The following is a 21,922-nucleotide window of genomic DNA, read 5'->3' on the forward strand; positions in this document are numbered from 1 at the left end:
CTAATTTTGAGTGAATATCAGACAGAAGCATTGCAAGAGCTAACAATGCATCCAGAAAAAGTCACAGTTTGGTGGGGTTAATGGGCTGGTGTCATCATTGGACCGTACTTCTTCAAAGATGATACGAAATCGTTACGTAACTGTGAATGGTGAGCGCTACCGTGAGATGATATCCCACTTGTTCTTTCCCAAAATGGAAGAACTTGACTTGCATGACATGTGGTTTCAAGAAGACGTTCCAATTTCCACACAGCACTCGCAACAATGGACTTATTGAGAGGCGAGTTCGGTGAACATTTTATTTCACCTTCGGGACCGATCAATTGGCCTCCTAGATCGTGCGATTTAACTGCTCTAAACTATTTTTTGTGGGACTATTTTAAAGCTCATGTCTATAAAGACAAGCTCGCTTCAATTGACGCATTGGAAGACAACATTGAAGCATTTACTCGTGAGATACCGACCGAAATGTTGGAAGGAGTATATCAAATTGGACTAATTGGATGAACCATTTGAGGCGCAGTCAAGGTCAACATTTGTATAAAATAATCTTTAAACATTAAATTATATCGACCGTACTATCGATTCAAATAAAGATTTCATGCATTATTCTAAATTGTATTTTTTTTTGAAAAACTTTCCTATAAACTTTTGAAAAACTTTCTTATACCTTCTATAAATCAATTTAAAGGTCCTCTTAAAAGAAATTTAACGTTCAACGGTTTTAAACATTTAAATTCGAACATCTCAAGGTCTCTACATTACAAAAAAAAATACATTTTAAAGCTTTCAAAAATACCTTTTCGTGATATCACAATTATTTTACGTTATTTTGGCGAAAAAACAGAAAAGTTCTTTTTACTACTTTTAGATTAAAGTGCAAATATCTCAGTTTTCGCATGAACAAATACAAGCTCAATGCCAGATTCCATTTGATCCCGACTTAGGTAATCGTTTATACTTTACTTTTAAATTGTCTCAGCATTGAATTAAAAATATTAATATTAGAATTATTATATTACTTTAACGGTGTTACTTTATTTACTTATCTTAAAATTCCTGAACACATTCATTAAATAGAATTGTTAAAGTTTTTTTTTGTACAATAGATGTTTGGTAAATAATTAATATTAATAGGAGGAAATATTTGTTAAATTCAATAGGTACTTATGTACATAGGAAATAATATTTTTGTACATCAAATTTATAAAAAAAAACTTAACTTTTAATAATACAAATAATTACAATACAGTTTGGTTGATATTTACAATATTTCTTGATCTAGCAAGGACCACACAAAACCCTCACTATTCTTCCCCTTAAATCTAAAATCGATATTTTTTAAAGCTTAGACAATATATAAAAATATTTTTTCTAATTCTTTTTCCACATAAATATCAAAATATATATAAATCTGTATAATATCCGTACAATTTTTGAATATCAGTCATGCACCTTAACAAACAATACTCTAATTATAGATAGTTATTATTATTATGTAGCTATAATGTAGTGAGTCAATTGAAAGCTTCTCTCTCCTTGAACACAATGGAAGTTCATTAGGTTCAGTCCAATTCTAAGTATGTCATCTCCTTTGGCACCGGGCCTTCGAACAGATGGGCAGAAGGAGCCATAGTATTCTCTGTGGTCGACGACTGGGAAATACCATTCGTTGCTGTAGCTGTTGCCATTTGACTATTGACTGGGACAAAGACACTGAGGGGAGAAAGCAAAAGGACAATAAGGGTTAATTCGATATGTTATTAGGGATACAAATGCAGTTAGTCTTACCTTAACGAGTTTGTCGATCTGTATAGGGGTGGAGGTGTATTGATTCGAAACTGGGGATGTTGGGCCAGGGTATTGGTCATGTCCCTGTGGAAAAGTAATCTGGAAATAGAATTTATTATTTTTAGAAAATGTTTTTAATGAGTTTCTTTTGTGTTCTCGCTCCTTACCCAACGGCACACTCGTTCAAACTGGTTAAATACGATGGTGGCGGAGGACGATGCTGGAATTCTGGATACATATGGTAACCTCCGGGGAGAATTCGATTATTGCAATAGGGACTGTTGCAATTGCGACATGTTTCCAAGTGCCTGAAGCAGGGACATTCATCGGCCTCGTCGGGTATGCTCAGTCTCCAGATTGCACCCGATATCACCAATAGAGACACTCCGATTCCAATCATGAGCAGAGCCGCACTTAAATATTGTGTTGAATGTTCGATTAGTCCAGTAGAGCCCAAAACAATTCCGCCCAGAGTACACGCCACACCGCCCAGTGCTAGAATTCCAATTACAAATGGCAGAGATGGCCTGGAAAACCATTTTCTAAAGCATCCTCGTTGCACAGGACTTGCCTCGGGTGTTGATCTAATGTGAAAATGAAGAAGAAAAAAAAAGAATTGTTCGCTTTGTTAGAAAAACACAACTCACACGAATGTTGCCAAAGTCTTTTGTCCTTCTGGAAACTATGTAACACATATGTCGTCCAGATTTTCAAAAGAAAATAATTTTTAAATCAGAGATAAAAGGAAAACAAGGATAAGAATGACATATGTGTGGGTTCCATATATAAGAAGTATCTATACCTACCTACCTACCAAAAATGTAAAGAAAAATAAAACAAATTTGAGTGTGTGAGAGAGCAGGTGCTGAAATTCTTATGGGGAAGTTTTTGAAATTTATTGGGATGCCAAATCTATTATTGTCTCGGAAAAATTATAGGAAATTCAACTGTGGCGGTGTTATTTTTCCTAAGGACTATAAAAACCTACGTCTACGTGTGTATGAGTTTTTTCTTTGTGTAATTTCTATTCAGAAATACCATTTTCCTTGAATTATCTGCGGGTGTCTCGATAAAGATAGAAAAAAGGAACATAAACGCTGCAAGCAGTATTTGAGTGGAATAAAAGGGCATTTTAAGGATCCCCATTACTTCATGTTTTGAATTCTTTTCAGCTTGATTGCACTTCGATGTGTTGCAGAGGGTAAGCGGTACGGTTTTGTATTTCTTCTTAGGTAATTTTGTAGGTTTGTACGTTTGGTTTTTATCGGTTTCTTTTTTTTTCTAAACAATATTTTTCGGTTGCCGACCTTTCTTTGTGTTCTCTTTTGTTTTGTGCAACAGGTAGGTGCAGTTGTTGTTGAATAACGAATTAGTGCAATGATATATTATTTGAAAGATTGAAATGCATGATTGCATCTATAAATTTAATACCTGCCGAAACAAAAAAGCATTAACAACTTATAAAAATCCAACGGAAACATAAATCAGCTTAGTTTGAAATATTTTCGATCAAGTCTTTAGAATGAAATGTAAAGGAAATTGTTTTTGTATTATATTGTGGTTTAGGTCATATGCCTAGTAATTTAAGTAGTTAATAAGTTACAACTCCACATTATAGGTATTTAAGTAAAGAAGGATACACAAAGATTATTTATACCAATTATCAAAGGATTTGGAGCTAACCAGGCAACATAGCTATTACTCTATCAAAACAGGATATTGTTTTTTTTGTAAGTCAATACTTGAATTTTTAAAAATTAACTGAACTGAAAATTTTGAAATATCTCGACGTTTCAAGGTCCCTAGAGTCGAAATAAAAGATTTTTGGGGAGATGTCTGTGCGTGCGTGAAACCCAGAATAGCATTTATAAAAAAGGTGAACATTACGGTTAACCCTGAATATCTCACTAACCAATAATGCTAGAGTCTTGAACTAAATTTTATATCATACATTGTAACGTGATATCAAAGAAGTAGGTAAGAAGTAAGAAAAAAAAATGTGTAACCTTCAAAATTGTACGAATAAAATATGATTTCATCTCCAAAACAATTTTGTGCAAAGAAGAAAAATGTTTTTGACATCTGATAAAATTTTGAGAAGAATCTAATTGACAGTTTTTTTTACAAAAAAATAAAAACCTAAAAAAAATGTTTAAAAGTTGGTAAAAATTGATTTTCTACTCAAATATCTTTTCAAAACTTTGAGTTATTGGCTTTAATTTATTTTTTCTTTCAAAAAATTTTGTTGTCAACATTCAGTAAAATTTTGAAAAAAATCGAATTTACAGTTTTTTTTACAAAAAATTAACAAAAGTTGGTAAATATTGATTTTCGACTCAAATATCTTTTCAAAAATTTGAAATATTGGCTTCAAACTTATTTTATTTCACAGAAAATATTGTTTTCGATATTCAGTAATTTTTATATAATTTTTTTTTTTTTCGTAAAAAATTAAATTTACAAAAAATAGTACGCAAATTTGGCAAAAATTGATACGAGTGCATAGAGACAAACTTTTAAGCAAGACAAATCGACAGACGGGATGGGAAGTTATCAGTGTGGGTCGCATCCCAGCCTCTTTTTTAAAATTTGTAATAGTTACTCAAAAATGATGTAACAAAAGATGTTATGACTGAGCAACATCTTTAAGTGTTTGGTTTTTAAATAAAGGTATTTAAGAAGCTATTGAGAAATTGTTAACGATTAAAGCTCCTAAAAAATATGTCAAACGCGTTCATCTCAATACTGATATACTATTTTTAACTGGCCGGAGTCCAAACTCAGTTAGCTTTTAACCAATTGAATCAAAACGTTGAACACACATTGTCTTAGGAAGTACTTTCACTTTATAAATGTGACAACTGTCCAACAATTTCAAGTACTTTTTTTAACACCATGGAGCAGTTAATCCGACCGTGGACCCTTTAATGTCCAAAAAGGGAAATTTCAAAGCAAAAACATAGCCGCCGTCCGTTCTAAAATAAATCGCTTCAAAAAATTACTATAATTTCAATATATTTTTTAGTATTTCTAAACAAAAAAAAAAATACACAAAACGCATATTATTTGACCTCTATGTTGGACTAACCCCTACATTTACATTCCCGTTCATTTTGAATTAATGCGTTAAATGTTAAACATTATTTTACTAATTTAGAACGATTTAAGCATCTTACTATCTTTTAACATTTTTCGAAACCTAAAAGCAAAATTTAGCTATTAGAACTTTTAAATGGTGATTTTTTAAAAGTTAAAGGAAAGTTAAAAAAAACACATACAATTTAGAAAAATGCATGAAATTTTTGAATCGATAGTAATTTAACGTTTGAAGATTATTTCATGCAAATGTTGACCTGACTGCACCTCAAATGGTCCATCCGCTTAGTCCAATTTTGGCATACTCTTTCCAACATTTCGGCCGGTATCTCACGAATAAATGCTTAAATGTTTTCCTATAATGCGTCAATTGAAGCGGGTTTGTCTGTATGGACATGAGCTTTAACATACCCCACAAAAAATAATCTAAAGGCATTAAATCACACGATCTAGGCGGCCAATTGACCGGTCCCAAGCGTGAGATAAAATTTTCCCCGAACTCGCCTCTCAATAAGTCCATTGTTGCACGTGCAGTGTTTCATGTGGCACCGACTTGTTGAAATCACATGTCATTCAAGTCAAGTTCTTGCATTTTGGACAAACAAAGTTGGATATCATCTCACGGTAGCGCTCACCATTCACAGTTACGTAACGATTCGCATCATTTTTGAAGAAGTACGGTCACCAGCGCATAAACCGCACTAAACTGTGACTTTTTTGGATGCATTGGTAGCTCTTGCAATGCTCTTTGCTAATATTCACTCAAAATTAGACAAATCTGCTTATTTACGTACCTATTGAGACAAAAATGAGCTTCGTCACTGAACACAATTTTTCGGTAAAAAAGTGGATCTTCGGCCAACTTTCCAAGAGACTATTCACAAAAAATTGTACGTTGCAGTAGGAAGTTCGGCTTCAATTCTTGCACCAGCTGAATTTTGATAGGAATCACACACAAATCCTTTCACAAAATTGTCCACGTTGTTGAGTAACAGAGGCCCAATTGCTACGAACGGTGACGAATCGATAATTGATGGTCATCATTAAAACTGGTACACCAAGCTGCGATATTTTCTTCAATTCGCACTCTACGTAAGCGTGTTGGTGGTTTGATGTCAAACAATGTAAATTTGGTGTGAAATTAAGCCACAATAGCCCGAATAGCCGCTTCAGTGGGTCGATTAAACTGACCATAAAATGGAAGAAGCGCGCGATGAACTTTTTTAAAAGAGCACGCATATTGATAATAAAATTAAATAATTTGCTGGCGTTGTTCGTTTGTAAGACGATTCATAATTAAATTATAGACCAAACTGAAAATGATTGACAGTAAAACAAAACAAGAAATGTGCGTCAGTTGTTTAAAGCAGTGTTGCCAAAAAGATAATAGCTAAAAAATCACCCTTTAGTAGTTTGATAAAACAACATTACTTTCGAATTTTTGAGATCTCATTTATGTATTCTATCATTGCGTATTTTGAAACTAGAATATTTAACAGTATTTATTTCAAGCAATTCAAACACCTTTCCTACAGTTGATTTAATAAAGACTTACATTTAAATCTATTTAGAAAACATCAAAATATCACACTTTCTCCCATCTCAAAAACAGAGAAATAAAACACATTCTAAAGTATTATCCCACTTTATTCATAAAATCTATAAAAATAACGACCGGCACACATTAAATTAAAAACATTTCCTCTCTTTTTTAAAAGCTTTGATATGAAAGTCAGGTGCAAAAAGTATTATTTTCTTTTAAGAATCTCGAATCAATAAGTATCACACCTTATCATCATAATAAAAGTTAAGCAAACTGAATATTTTGTTCTACCATCGCATCGCCTGCAATAAATCATGGCATTCAATTTTCTTTCTACAAACCAACAAGACAAAAAGAATATTGTCATTTCTATATTATCAAGGAACTTGAAGAATTTTCTTCTCATCTTTTTTAAATCCTAAAAAGCAGCTGTGAACATTCATTACAAGCAAACCAGAACCATGGAACATCCCATTCTTTTTTCTTCAATTTTTGTGTTTGTGTCTTTGAATATTCTTTAAAAATGTTTCTTCTTCGACTTTGTTAACTGAAAGCTGAATATAAGATTCATTCTTTCTCCCCAAGTGATGATTAAGTGGTTTCTTTTTTCTTTTTAAAATCCAAGAGCCAATAAATTCTTCTCCCCGAAGGCAAAAGAACCAAACAAATTGATGTTCGAAAGTCATTTTATGAAAATTTAGGATATAGCCAGAAGTCCCATTGAAATTCAGTTGATGATGGTTTGACTATAGCTCTCAAATATAAACTCCCCACTCCCACATGCGATCAAATACGCTACGCACAAGATGCAGGCCATATTTCGAAAAAGGTCGTACTTCATATCAACACCCCAGGGTGCTATCGATGATTGTCAGATCAACTTTAATTGAATTTTAGAATTGAGACAAAATGTCTGTTTTCGGATTTAGAGTGATATTTTTTCCTTTCTATTTGTGTTTGTGTGTTTGAATGTTTATGATTGTATAATTCTGACTTTTTTGACTGAATATTCAATAAAGTGTTGATAAAGTTAGAGACGTAGACAAAAACTAGCAGTTACGAAGATTTGTGTGATTTTCTGTTTAACGAGCTCGGAGGCAATAAACACTCCTTTTGTGTGTTAAGCTTTAAAACAGACACAGAAAAAAATAGGAATTGTATGATCTTAAAAATAATTTTATTTTACGACACGTGTCATAAAATACAAAGAAAATTTAAACAAAATTCTCTGAAAGAGTTGGTATGTTTTAAAGCTTGTTGAATAATTACTTTTAACAGGGTGTTTTATTTCGAACTGTTTGATAAGTTGACTTTACAGAAATTTAGATCTTACTGCCATTTATTTTTCACCCCCATAGGTTAGGTTAGGTTATAGTGGCAGTCCAAGATGAAAACGGTCACACTTAGGACAGTTTAATGGCCCATTGTGATAACACATGAATCTTGAGGCTTCCTAAATTAAGCCACAATAGCCCGAATAGCCGCTTCAGTGGGTCGATTAAACTGACCATAAAATGGAAGAAGCGCGCGATGAACTTTTTTAAAAGAGCACGCATATTGATAATAAAATTAAATAATTTGCTGGCGTTGTTCGTTTGTAAGACGATTCATAATTAAATTATAGACCAAACTGAAAATGATTGACAGTAAAACAAAACAAGAAATGTGCGTCAGTTGTTTAAAGCAGTGTTGCCAAAAAGATAATAGCTAAAAAATCACCCTTTAGTAGTTTGATAAAAAAACATTACTTTCGAATTTTTGAGATCTCATTTATGTATTCTATCATTGCGTATTTTGAAACTAGAATATTTAACAGTATTTATTTCAAGCAATTCAAACACCTTTCCTACAGTTGATTTAATAAAGACTTACATTTAAATCTATTTAGAAAACATCAAAATATCACACTTTCTCCCATCTCAAAAACAGAGAAATAAAACACATTCTAAAGTATTATCCCACTTTATTCATAAAATCTATAAAAATAACGACCGGCACACATTAAATTAAAAACATTTCCTCTCTTTTTTAAAAGCTTTGATATGAAAGTCAGGTGCAAAAAGTATTATTTTCTTTTAAGAATCTCGAATCAATAAGTATCACACCTTATCATCATAATAAAAGTTAAGCAAACTGAATATTTTGTTCTACCATCGCATCGCCTGCAATAAATCATGGCATTCAATTTTCTTTCTACAAACCAACAAGACAAAAAGAATATTGTCATTTCTATATTATCAAGGAACTTGAAGAATTTTCTTCTCATCTTTTTTAAATCCTAAAAAGCAGCTGTGAACATTCATTACAAGCAAACCAGAACCATGGAACATCCCATTCTTTTTTCTTCAATTTTTGTGTTTGTGTCTTTGAATATTCTTTAAAAATGTTTCTTCTTCGACTTTGTTAACTGAAAGCTGAATATAAGATTCATTCTTTCTCCCCAAGTGATGATTAAGTGGTTTCTTTTTTCTTTTTAAAATCCAAGAGCCAATAAATTCTTCTCCCCGAAGGCAAAAGAACCAAACAAATTGATGTTCGAAAGTCATTTTATGAAAATTTAGGATATAGCCAGAAGTCCCATTGAAATTCAGTTGATGATGGTTTGACTATAGCTCTCAAATATAAACTCCCCACTCCCACATGCGATCAAATACGCTACGCACAAGATGCAGGCCATATTTCGAAAAAGGTCGTACTTCATATCAACACCCCAGGGTGCTATCGATGATTGTCAGATCAACTTTAATTGAATTTTAGAATTGAGACAAAATGTCTGTTTTCGGATTTAGAGTGATATTTTTTCCTTTCTATTTGTGTTTGTGTGTTTGAATGTTTATGATTGTATAATTCTGACTTTTTTGACTGAATATTCAATAAAGTGTTGATAAAGTTAGAGACGTAGACAAAAACTAGCAGTTACGAAGATTTGTGTGATTTTCTGTTTAACGAGCTCGGAGGCAATAAACACTCCTTTTGTGTGTTAAGCTTTAAAACAGACACAGAAAAAAATAGGAATTGTATGATCTTAAAAATAATTTTATTTTACGACACGTGTCATAAAATACAAAGAAAATTTAAACAAAATTCTCTGAAAGAGTTGGTATGTTTTAAAGCTTGTTGAATAATTACTTTTAACAGGGTGTTTTATTTCGAACTGTTTGATAAGTTGACTTTACAGAAATTTAGATCTTACTGCCATTTATTTTTCACCCCCATAGGTTAGGTTAGGTTATAGTGGCAGTCCAAGATGAAAACGGTCACACTTAGGACAGTTTAATGGCCCATTGTGATAACACATGAATCTTGAGGCTTCCTCCTAAGCTCAATGAAACCAGTTTGAGTACCTTACGAAACGTGAGAGGCTGATTATGCTGATATGACTTAGATCGGTAAAGGAAAATTGTCCTAGGTAATTCTTGCGTTTTCGAGCCAGAGCAGGGCATGTGCAGAGAAAATGAAGAACCGTCTCTTCCTCTTCCTCGTTCATACAGTTTCTGCAAAAGTCATTTGAGAATGCGCCTAGTCTCTGGCGTGCTTTCCTATTAGACAGTGTTCGGTTAAGACACCTATTATCGAGCTTATATGTGATTTGCTTAGAGAGGGCAAGCACCTTGAAATTTTTAATCCAGTGTTGGTCAGATGTTTTTTGTGACTTGACACGTGGTGATGTTGTTCCCACATATCTTCTGATAATTGATAAATAGCAAATGATAAGGGTTTTGATAATTACTACTTATATTTAATGTAATTTATAGTTATCAATTAAGAGCCTTATTTGCTAATTAGACTTTTAATATTTATCAACTATCAATTGATAGTCGACACTAGCTGAGGGATTGAACTTAAGAATCTACTAAATATTAATGTGTCCGAAACTCGAGTACAATTTTCATATTTTGGCAGGTGCCCTAATAACCCACTTGAATCTCTTGGACAGAATACAAAACAGTGCTATAAAAATCATAGCTGACACTCAAGGGGATAGTACTAGGTACCCTTATTATGTAGACACAGTGTGAGCACTAGGAGAGGGAGTAAAGGGTTGAAAGGAGGTATCGGTGAATTCCTGAATTTTGCAATAGCGGGGAAAGACAGAGTGTGGCAAAGTCATTCCATATTCGCGTAGTACGGCTAAAGAACGAATCTCTGTACTTGACAGTGCGACCGAAGTTGGGATCGAGGGTATATTGATGAGCATTCCTAGAAGCGCGAGTATTACGGTTGAACTGTTAAACTGTTAAAATAACGGTAAAAGAGGGTGAGACAAGAAACATTTCGACGATGCTCAAGTGAAGTAAATGATCTTATGATGGTAATATCACCAATCAATCTAAATCCTCTACGTTCAATACTGTCCAAGAGTCTTAAGTAAGTTGCAGGAGCACCAGCTTAGATATGGGAGTTATACTCAAACTTTGGACATATATAAGTCTGTATTTATTTGTCGCTGTTTTCATAAACAATGCCCTAGCGAAAGCCAATTGCATTCTTATTTCAATACAACTAAGTACAGAGATTTATTTCTTAGCCGCACTAAACGAATGTGAACTTTTTTGACAAAGTCAATATTTCAAACTCTTTATAAGCTGCAGACATTTAAAAGCAAATTTCCTTATTCCTCGAACTGAAATTAATTTTTTAAAGGCATTCATAACAACTTTCCGCAAAAAGGGAAAAGCTTATTAGTTATGTAATATCGCAAAAACTAGAGTTCTAGAAGTAAGTAGAGATGTTAGGCTTATAGATGCTTTAGAATATTGAATAAAGTATCTCAAAAAACTTCAAAAAGTCTAAAAACATTTGATTCTTAAACTAAGAGTCTATAATGAAAGCATTTTAATAGAAGTAACTTTGCAAATCTAGAGGAACATTAGTAAATGGAATAAACAAGATTCAAAATAGTTTTAAGATTGTAAAATAAGGAAATCTATGTGGTTGTGTAAATTTTTCTAAACACCCTGTTATCAAGAGTTCTTATAAAGATAACCACAGCAGGAAGACATGTACAATCAAACAACGGACGCTTGTTTGAATCTCTATACCTTCACTGATGATGGTCATCATCATGAGGTCAGCATGGGTTAGAGATGCATTTTATTTTAATGATTTCCCTTAAATCGAGGGCTTGATGGTGGTTGGTGGTCAGTGATGCAGATGATGAGATGAGATATGATGCTGGACACGTTCGTTGGCGTTGTCATAGAATGAAGGTACATTATGAAATTGAAATAATGTGCCCTTATGCAATAGTTTCTATTCTCTATGCTGAGCTCAGCTCATATCAACTACCGGTTGTATAGTTGCGGGCATAGGAAACATAAATTATCATCACACCAATTTTAAAATAATAAAAAAAATGAATAAGGGTAACTCTTTTACTACCTTACCTTCATGTAGATACGAGTATCTATAATATTCTTGTAGATATTTTAAGAGGAAATTTGAAATGGAGGAAACCGGAAGCTTTAACCAAATGAATGTGTATGAGTTAAGGGATTTTATCTCTCACACTTTCAGAAATGATTTATGCATTTAGCTGAGATTGGGTTTCCATTTCCAGCATTGTATCTTCATACTATAGGGTACACCCTTAGGACCGATAAATATCATATCCTGTACAGCGCGGTGGGTTATAATCTTATTACATAGTTCAGAGTTGTTCCATTCCTATGTATATACGAATATACCACCTATTTTGATCGTTAACCCAATTATCATGTACAGAGCTACGAAAATAATTTATTTGTGAAACAGATTTCCCAATAGACTTTTAACATCAAACTTGAAGGCCAAGAAGGCTGACAATGTTTTGTTTGAATACTTCGTGACTCTTTTAGATTAAAGAAGAACAGTGCTTTATTAAAAAACTAACACGTAGAATACGTTTAAGTCAATACAATTTTGAGCTAATTACAATTTGTGCGCCTAAAACGAATATTTCTTATAAGCCATACCTTTTCAAGGTAACCTAAATTTTGATAAATCTTAATTATGGTATGTTGCCTTTTTAAAGTTTAAGCAACTAATTCCGGTATTTAATTTCAGGTAAATTGTGTTTCGGCAAGTTTGCTGAAGCAATGCATGCCCGACCTTAAATTGTGTATGTTTCCCATAACTTACAAGCCTTGCATGAGCAACTTGTAAATATTCAATCGATTAATATTAATATTTGGAATAAACACCTATCCACTCTGAAAAGCAAATAGAAATAAGAGTCAACATTAGACTGAAAAAATCACTGATGCCACCTGAATTTTCTTCTATTTTGTATGATTTTCACGTCGTGTCTCACCAAAATTTGATGACAAGTGGTTTTTTGTAATGAGAAACTTAATAGGCAGCCGTAATCAAACGTTGGAAGTTGGAAGTCATCGGAGGACAGACAGAGGGACAAATAAGTGGACACGAACAAACATAATTATTGCCTGTGTTATTTACATTATCGTGCTCCAATGGCATTGGAATGACGATAACGTTTCGTTCTCCACATAAAGATACACCCGAACCTTAGGAGCGAACCTGAGAGTGCTCGGATACGTTTCCATTTCAAGATTTTGTGTCGTCGTTGTTGGACTCATTAGACATGAATTTTACTTCACAGAGACGATAGTACTTGAGGGAATATGAAGATGGAGACATTTTGAAGAACCAACAATTATAACAACAACATCTAACCACCATATTATTATGGAGACAGGAAGTGCGTTTGTTAATTACCTTTCTAATGTCTATCGCACAGAGAGAGCGGTCGGTCGGTGGATTCAAACAGAAAGTCTCAAATTAACGAACTGAGAACTGAAGAATAAAAGACAATGAGAGACTTAATTTTATAAAACCCCACTAATGACAAAAGAACTATTAAGGCTAAGAAAGGAAAAAAAATCGAGCTAATTTTCATATTAAAAACCTCTCTTTTGCTTTAAAAACTTACACACAAAAAAAAAGAAACACCTTCAAAGGGTTCAAATTTTAAATATTAATTGCCGCCCAACAACGTTGCATTGTGTATATTTCAAAATCTGTTCGTAAGCTGCTTATTCATGAAACTTTTAAGCTTCAAGAAAGATATGATTTTGTCATTATCTATACGACGGACAACGGGCTTCACTTTAATTTTAACAGCTCTAAGAGTATAGATACAAAAGACGACTGAAATATCTACATAGTGATGTGATTATGATGTGACACTAATGACAAATTTAATGAGATCGACATATCATTTCTCACCTAGTTCGAGATTTCAAAATTAGTCGTGATTTCTTTTTTCTGTTGTATTTATTCGATTTGACAGATGATTAGGATCACAAAGTCAAAGGTGTTGAAATATCCAATGGCGATATGGTTGATACTTTTTTTTTTAATGATGTGGGAAAAGTTGAAGTGATTATGTTAAGAAAATTTTGTTTGTCTTAAACAAAATGATGTTTAAAAGAAATTCTTATTCTTAACGTTGAGTCGATGTGAAGTGGGTCACTTTGAGTTTGTTAAGGGTTTTGTCTATTTGTAAGTATAATCATTTGTTTGACATAATTTAAGAATCTCTTTAACCGGAAAACTATACTTTTTCTGAAATAAGAGTATTTCTAAAATAAGTATTTCCGAGTGAAGTTACTTTAATAAGGTAGAAAATCAAAGGAACGGATGTTTAAGCCTTGACTTCCTTTCAGGAACTAGTAAACATTTTGTTAAGAGTTGACTTAGAATCACAACATTCAAGATACATTTGTGATTTTTACGTTCTATGTCATCTGTGTATGTCTTCTATGTTTTTTGCTGTTGCTTTCATTTAGAGGTCTTGTCTTGAGTATTTAACTTACTTTTTGTAGTTATTCAGATTTTTTTTTGAATAATGTATGTTCTTTTTCACTATGTGTCGTATTCGAATTTATCTTGCAATGTTTTCTATGTTTTTTGTTGCTTTACTTGCTTCTTGTCAACTTATTAATGTGACCCGCAGAAAATGAGCTTAAACGTTATATTACTAAAACCTAATTAGCTGGTAACTTGCTCTTGATTACCATTCAATTAGATGTGAGATTGAAGTCAACTTAGGAAAGGACTTCAAAAAGTACAATACAATTTTTGTATATTGTATGAGTTATTAAATTTTATTAATTTTTCGTTAATTAACCGCTTTTCTCCTTTTTCCTAATTTATGTACTTGTGAAGTTAATCTTGTCATACGAAATGAATTTAATACTGTTTCGAATGCAAAACGATTAACTTAAAGCCCTCACTCGTCCTGTAACATCAATGGTAAAATGTAGAAACGTGGACATAAGTACATAATAATATATAAGAGGATATCGTCTGCTAATACTCTCAATAGTTAACAGTTAAATGGTAAATTTTCTCTTTTTCAATTTAGAAAAAAATGCACTTAGTGACTTTAACCTCCAAACAGAATTATAACTAACAACTCCCCCGATAGTATTAAAAAAGTGTAGAAATGCTTTAGTTGAACCCCTAACTTTCTGTAAAAACAGGCAAAATTTGCTAGTATATGGAAGAAGTCATTTCAAACAGCAATATTCAAAAAAGATAACAAGGCGGTTATAATTATAACCAACTACAGGCCCATTGCAAAGCTTTCCTCCATTCCTAAAGTGTTTGAACAAGTTGTTTGGAAAAGTGTAGCGTTTCTTAGTAAGAATCTCATTTGCGAACAACCGTTACAAATTTCCTCACATTCTCAAACATATGTTCCAACGCTTTAGACAAGGTTATGAATTTCACTGTGTATACATTGACTTTTTGAAAGCTTTTGGCCAAATTATGCACGGAAGTATTTTACTTAAACTTAAAGCTTTTGGTTTTCCACCATTTTTATAAGCTTGGACTAAATCATACCTTGAAAACAGATCTTATGAGGTAAAATTTAGAAATTCTCATTCTGAACCTTTTGTTGCTCAATCTGGTGTTCCCCAGGGAAGCCATCTTGGGCCTTTTCTGTTTATCCTGGTTATTTACAACGTATCAATATATCTGCGCTCAAGTGAAGTTCGAATTTTTGCTGACGATATAAGGATTTTTAAAATAATTTAGTTCATTCATGATCGTATTCTTTTACAAGCCGACTTTGATAGTTTCACATTATGGTGTGGGAAAAATAGCATTGCCCTCTACCCTTTAAAATGCCAGACGATAACTTTTGATAAAAAAAAACAGCAAACACTCTGTTGTGTCTTCAAATTTAAAGATTAAGGTGTTCATTTCTGTTCCAACTTAGAACTACATTAATTTTAGTGTCCATAAAGCAAGTTCTATTTTTGGTTTTATTAAACCCCGGACAAAGGAGTTCCATGATCCCTATGTTACTCTTTCTTTGTATGGTAATTACCCTGTTCGTCGTTATCGTGTATGAATACTACCGATAAAAGTTAAAGTAGAATCTTACTACGAATGGGTTTTTGACGTTTAAACGAGTCTCGAATGTACTCTGATCATAGTTTGTTGCTAGCTCTAAGCTAACTACTTTATGTAAATTTTGAAGTGTAAGAAAAAAAAACAAGTCTTCTTAAAATTAATCCATTCTAAATTACTATTATTCAATTCAATGAAAAATATCAAACAAATCAATTCCATGTATCAAGGATCATCTACATCAGTTTAAGTGCTCTTGTACATCATCAAATTGATTTTTCTATTAAATTTAATTTTCCAGACCTTTTAAAATATTTAATGTGTACCTATGTGTTGTGTAGTGTATTAGAAACGTACTGTATAACAAAACAAGTACTTATCCTGAAATTTAGCATAAAGCTCTAACCACAAAAATTCTGCGAAACATACTAAAAATACAAAACCCAACACCTCCACCATCAGAGGCATTATCCTGATTGCCTATTCAAATTCAGGGTGCACGCATGTATAAGTGTCTATCCCATTGTTCGAAGGACATTTTAACCGATTGAAATCTGTCTTCCATCCGGATTCAAAGTGATAAATTTGTCGAATTGAAAATTTCAATTTCCCTCCAAAAATATAAAAAAAAAATTGGTTTTAAAAAACGAGCTCGAGCATTGAAGCACAGTTGGTAGGTTTCTATACAAAAAAAAAGACAAAATAGATGGCACCACAATCTGAAAATGAAAATTCGATCCATTTCACAGGATATGCGATGTTCCGTGACATGCCCCAGTAGCCCACAAAAATCCTCAGGTATAGGTTATTGTACCATGTACCTGCTACAGTACTCTCGCTTTAGAGAAGGTACATACTCGTTGGTAGGACGAATTTAGAAATTGCGTGCCTGCTAATGCGATTTACATTTAGGTAGGTACTCTTACGAGAAATCGTGTGTTCACATTTTATTATTTTCTTTTTTTTTTTAACTTTATGTCCCTTTGTCGTGGTTCATTCAATTCCTTTTAGACTCGTATATACCTTAAGTAAATTTTTACGATCTTACTTTTGCCATTTGACGCCGCCGGCCGCCATCGTCGCTGTGCCACCACCGACAAGATTACACATTATCAGGAAAGAAAAATCAAGTAAATTTTATTCGGCACTTTAACGAGTATTTTTTTTTTCAAATACTTTCAAGGGTAGAGAAGGTACATATTATAGCGGTATGTTTATCAGGGTTCGAGACAGGGCCATATTCGTTAAATCTTACAGCATAGCAAAGCGACATTAAGAGCTTGAAAATGTTTCATTTTTCAAATACCCGTTGTTTTATTATAATTATCACCACTTTCCTCAGCGTGATATTGTGTGTAAGGAAAATATTAATAAATTATTCATGAAGGAGGTTTGTTATTAATCATCATCGAAGATTGGTTGTAATTTTTGTTTTAACTGATGTTAGCCATAATTAAGGCTTTAATAGCCTCAAAGGTGTGAAAATGATTTAAACAATCCAAAAGATTAAAACTAATAGATTTTATTTTCGAAAATAAATCAATTTTTATTGGAATTAGCTTTACTGATAGGCTTTACTACTAAGTTTGTTCAAATAGCTATAAATCTTCAAGAAAATAAAACTAAGAATAAAGAATATTGCCGTTTATACCTCCAAATATTGTTTTTGGTTTTGAGTTTTGATAAAGCAATTTTTTGCTGAGTTCAAGATTAAAAAGATTTTTTTAAAAAATGAATAGATTCAGTTAAAAATTCTCTTCACTCAAAAACGTTATTTAAAACATGAACCTAAACTTAAAGCGTTTAAGGTTTTTCGTGTCTTAGAAATGTTTTTCCCTTTTCGGTTCTTTATACCTATTATGGACCATTGAAGAAGTTGAAAATGTAATTAATTTTGCTGTAAAAATGTATTTTCGACAAGTTGAATGCCGTCTTAATAAATAACTGAAGAAGCTTAGTCGATAGGTAACATTGTCAGAACCGATAATAGAGGTTTTTCATAATAAGTTACGAGCAGAGCTCCAGCACATCGGGTACTCTCTAAGCAGAGTTTGATCACATCTCTCTTTACGAACAATACTGGAGAAATTAACTGTCTATAGTTTAAGAACTTTCCATTTGTCTCTTTCAGACTTCACATCTCGATGATATCTCGAAGCAAAAAATGAAACACAGATTATTTTTTGACAGCTCAGTTCTCTGCTCTGAGCTTAAAAATCAAAACACCTAATACTGTATGAACTGTCAGCAGAATATTGTCATCTACTATCAGACGACATTTTTCAATTGTTTTAAACCGTTGTTTTAGACTTCTGACAATAACTAACAATTTCTTTATTGAATACAATTGTTAGACTTTGACAGGAAAAATCTTCTAACCAATTGAATAGACAGTCTTTTATCGAACGCTTTTTTAGCTATTATCAGCTATTTTTAGAGAACTGATTGATCTGATAGTATCTTAAGACTTGACCATCGTTTGATCTTAGCTTAAGTTAATTCTAATAAATACTTTTTGATGAAGATGGAAATCTATAAATCTTCTGTTCTTTACCTACACTCTTTGAACTTTACGATGGAACGAGATTTAAGTGTCATCTTTTTCTATTGGGATTTGTAGAAATTTACATCAATGGTAATATTTACAATATTTCCGAAAGAATGTTCATATGCTTTGTTTACATTCTTTAGTGTGTCAACATAAGAACAAACATTTCTTCTGTCATCTTATAACTCTTTTATTTCTTTTTTCATCTTTATAAACTATTTCGGGAGCTAAAAGAAAATATAAAGAGAAACACTTAAAAAACATCAAAGTCGTAAAAAAAATTAATAGTTTCACAAACACATGGCACATGTTATCCACATATTCAATCGTCTCCATCATCCAACATATGTGATCATCATGTGAGGCCAATCTTGTCAAAAAGTCAAACAAACTGGCCAGGTCAATCTATATACATCTATCTCTCCAAATGTGTTTGCATGCATAAGATAGAAAAATAAAGAGACGTTCAGACAAAGGCTATTTTTTGTCAAGTAGGTAGGTAAAGGTATATTGTCATTTGAAACCCCAAAGGAAGTTGGTAAACTAAATATACTCTTCGTACTTTGACATCTTAAAGGAAAAAAAAGACCAAAAGGGTTCAACGTTCTTATGTACGAACAACGTGTTATCGTTGTTGTTTTTTCTTTAATAAATTCATTGGACCATTCATAAAGTTGATGATAGATGAATGAAGTTGTTTTTTTATTTTTATTTGAAGCCAAAGGATCAGATTTCGTGAGGTTATATGGTGAATAGTTTTTTTTATAATATTAGAAGACTAAAGAAATAAGAAGATCCCTTTACATATGCCTTACGGATAACAAGAGTGTCATTACCTAGATAGGTATCTTGTAACCTATGAATATCTGTGATAACTTTTAGACAACTGAGAATGTTTTTTTTTGGCAAAAAAGTCTATAATACGAACTTGTTTCGAAGTCTACAGTAAATTGTTTGATAACTTAAGAAGTTGAAGTTGCTTGGTATAAGTTAGCTGAATGTCAACCAAAGTATAATTTTCTGTTGAATCTGTTTACGGAAGTAACAATATTTAAGATTTTATGATTGTTTGAAAATCAGAAATTAGAAGGTGCAACCATTAACCATAATTTTCTAGTAAATGTCATCAATATCGAAATAGACTTAAATTTCGAAAATAAATCAAAACCTTACAAAAGTTTAAGTGGAATTGTGTCAATCAGTTTACTTATTTTTATAAATAGTTATTTTTAATAAACTTCCCCTAAATCGTAGTTTAAGACTTTAAGAAATATTAACTTTGGTAATATGGTAAAAAGATATTCTGACTCTAGCAAAACAAACCAACCCTCAGCAAAGCAAACCACAAAACTTAAACTAGTAGGTAGTTGTTTTAAGAGACCAAAACATCGACTTTAGATAATAAAGCCAAGTTGTAGCACATTTCGTCAGCCAAAGTAAAAGGAGCAACTTGAGTTTTTAAAATAACAGAATGTCTTTAGAATTGTTCAATATGTGTATAGATGTTATGTGATTAATGTCCTTTTCTTATTTAGCCCCTTAAAAGTATCCCAAATGTGTCGTCATCTTAAAGAATTCCAATTAGTGAATTCCAAAGCCTCGAAAATGTCTACCAGCTAAGATTGGTTAGTGATACCATTGTGATCATTTAACAAAAGTCTTCTCCCTCAAAATATATCCATCATTCTAAAAATAAAACAACAATCTTCTAAAGGAACTAAAATGTCTTGAAGAAATCGACCCCAACTTAATTTACTCTTCTCCCCATTTTTTTTTCCAAAGCCTCAATTGTAACAAACATCAAGAATAAATTATACTACCTATTCTATACCTCCATAAATGAATAAAGGAATAAAAACCAAAGCCATAAAACTAAAATGCTCACACTCAAAACCTCGGTATACACCGAAACCGAACTCGAACCAAACCAAACCGATGATGATGATGGCCCAAAGGAAAATCAAGGCAGATAGGTAATTTGGGGAAATATAAGTTGAACTAAGGAGGCGTTATTCTCGTTCCTACATATATGCGGGAGAAGCAGAAGAACGATAGCGATTATGATTATTGGTATCATTACCTGTGACCGCTTACAGGAACTGCCGACATCATTTGATGATGTTGTCTATCGACAAACGGGCTAGCCGCTGCCGCAGCAGCAATTTGTTCAATTGGACTGCTAGAAAGGTGGAGTGTTCCTGGATGATTGGCACTCGGGTCAATGAAGATTGCTGTGTATTGCGGTGGGAATGCATTAGCAAAGGCTTCAGCCGTTCGCAGGGAATTGCATTTTTTCGACCTTCGGCGTGATTTCTTGCTCTGGCGAGATTCTCTCGAGCAAGTACTGGTATTGAGGACATCGATGGCGGCTTGTTGTGATTGTGGGGCTGCAGGCAGCTGCACTTCACTGTAAATGCTACTTTCTAGGATATTACTATCACTCCCGGAGTAATTGAGGACGGAATCGTTATTCACAGTCTCTTCGTCGAGAAGAGCTGTGCTTTCATTCAACACTACTTCGTCTTCTTCTTCTTCAACTACTTCTTCAACCGAATTATCACATTTGGTGTCGTCATCATTATTTGAAATAACCACTGATACGCATGACAATGGACGCGTCAAGGATGTCGCACTTTGACGTGCTGCCCCTAAGGGGGTAGCACTTTGGACTGCACCCTCAAGGGTGCCATTTTCAAACACTCTCATCGAATCACGTTTAGCACTATCCTTTGAACTATCTAATGACGCCACCGTTGTTTCCGTATCCTTGGGGTTGCGTTTCAAATTTGAATTTGCAACTGCAGCGAGTTTCTTTTTTGGTGTTGTTAACATTTTGAGTTATAATAAAACGCAAATCAAATTCAACAAACTATCAATCAAAATTAATCCGAAAAAATTTAAATTATTTCTTTTCTTACGAATCTCAAAATCAAAATTGTGGTACGAACGAACGACAACGAATAAACAAACGCCGCACGCACTTTCGTAAAATTATATTCTTTCCAACATGAAGGACCGCCAAAAACTAAATTCTCAATCCGAAAATTTTTGTTTGGAATCTTTGTCGTCGTCGTCGTCGTTGTCGGTTCGGATCGGACGGACGTTCAGTTTCAGTGTGTCTCTGTTTTGTTGTTGTTTTTGTTGGTAATGTAGATTGCTTTGTTGTAGATGCAATCGATTGCTGCTTCTCTGTCTTCCTTGTGTTGCTTCTGCTGCTTCTTCTTCTTTTTTCTGTAGTGTTCAGTTTTTCACCCTCAGTTTTTGTGTTTTCTATGGCTTCGGATTTTGTTTTCTATTTTATTATCCACGATGTTCTAATGGGTCAAAATGTGCGTTTGTTTTTATTGTTTTTTTTTTTTTGTTGTTCATTTTTATCTGGGTGAGGGATAGGATGGGATGGGATGGGAGGATGATGATGATGTGAGATACAAATATACGAACACTAACACACACTCAAATGCAATCGGGACGAGGATAAATCAATGGCAGACGCATCGTTTTTTTTTTGTATAGATTTAAGAGATGCCCTTATGATAATGGGTTTGTTTGAGTTTTTGACATGACATAGAAGCGTTAAGGTT

General features: G+C 33.1%; 1 protein-coding gene across 1 annotated transcript; it reads right to left on the reverse strand.

The window, feature by feature from the left end:
* Positions 1 to 1,004: 1,004 nt before the first annotated feature.
* On the reverse strand, positions 1,005 to 21,375 carry LOC129951203 (uncharacterized). Its single transcript, XM_056063242.1, has 4 exons — positions 20,422 to 21,375; positions 1,959 to 2,375; positions 1,792 to 1,890; positions 1,005 to 1,716 (listed from the first exon to the last, which is right to left on the reverse strand). Exons 1-4 carry the CDS (start codon positions 21,171 to 21,173, stop codon positions 1,566 to 1,568), a joined length of 1,419 nt encoding a protein of 472 aa, XP_055919217.1. The 5' UTR covers positions 21,174 to 21,375; the 3' UTR covers positions 1,005 to 1,565.
* Positions 21,376 to 21,922: the final 547 nt, after the last annotated feature.

Source organism: Eupeodes corollae, chromosome 3, assembly GCF_945859685.1.
Source record: "Eupeodes corollae chromosome 3, idEupCoro1.1, whole genome shotgun sequence".
In the NCBI taxonomy this organism is placed as follows: domain Eukaryota; kingdom Metazoa; phylum Arthropoda; class Insecta; order Diptera; family Syrphidae; genus Eupeodes; species Eupeodes corollae.

Coding starts and splice junctions, on each gene's coding strand:
- LOC129951203 (XM_056063242.1), bottom strand. CDS start 21,173: ATGTTAACAACACCAAAAAAGAAACTCGCTGCAGTTGCAAATTCAAAT. Junction 2,376..20,421: donor GTTCCTGTAAGCGGTCACAG/GTAATGATACCA, acceptor TTTTCACATTAG/ATCAACACCCGAGGCAAGTC. Junction 1,891..1,958: donor TTGAACGAGTGTGCCGTTGG/GTAAGGAGCGAG, acceptor TTCTATTTCCAG/ATTACTTTTCCACAGGGACA.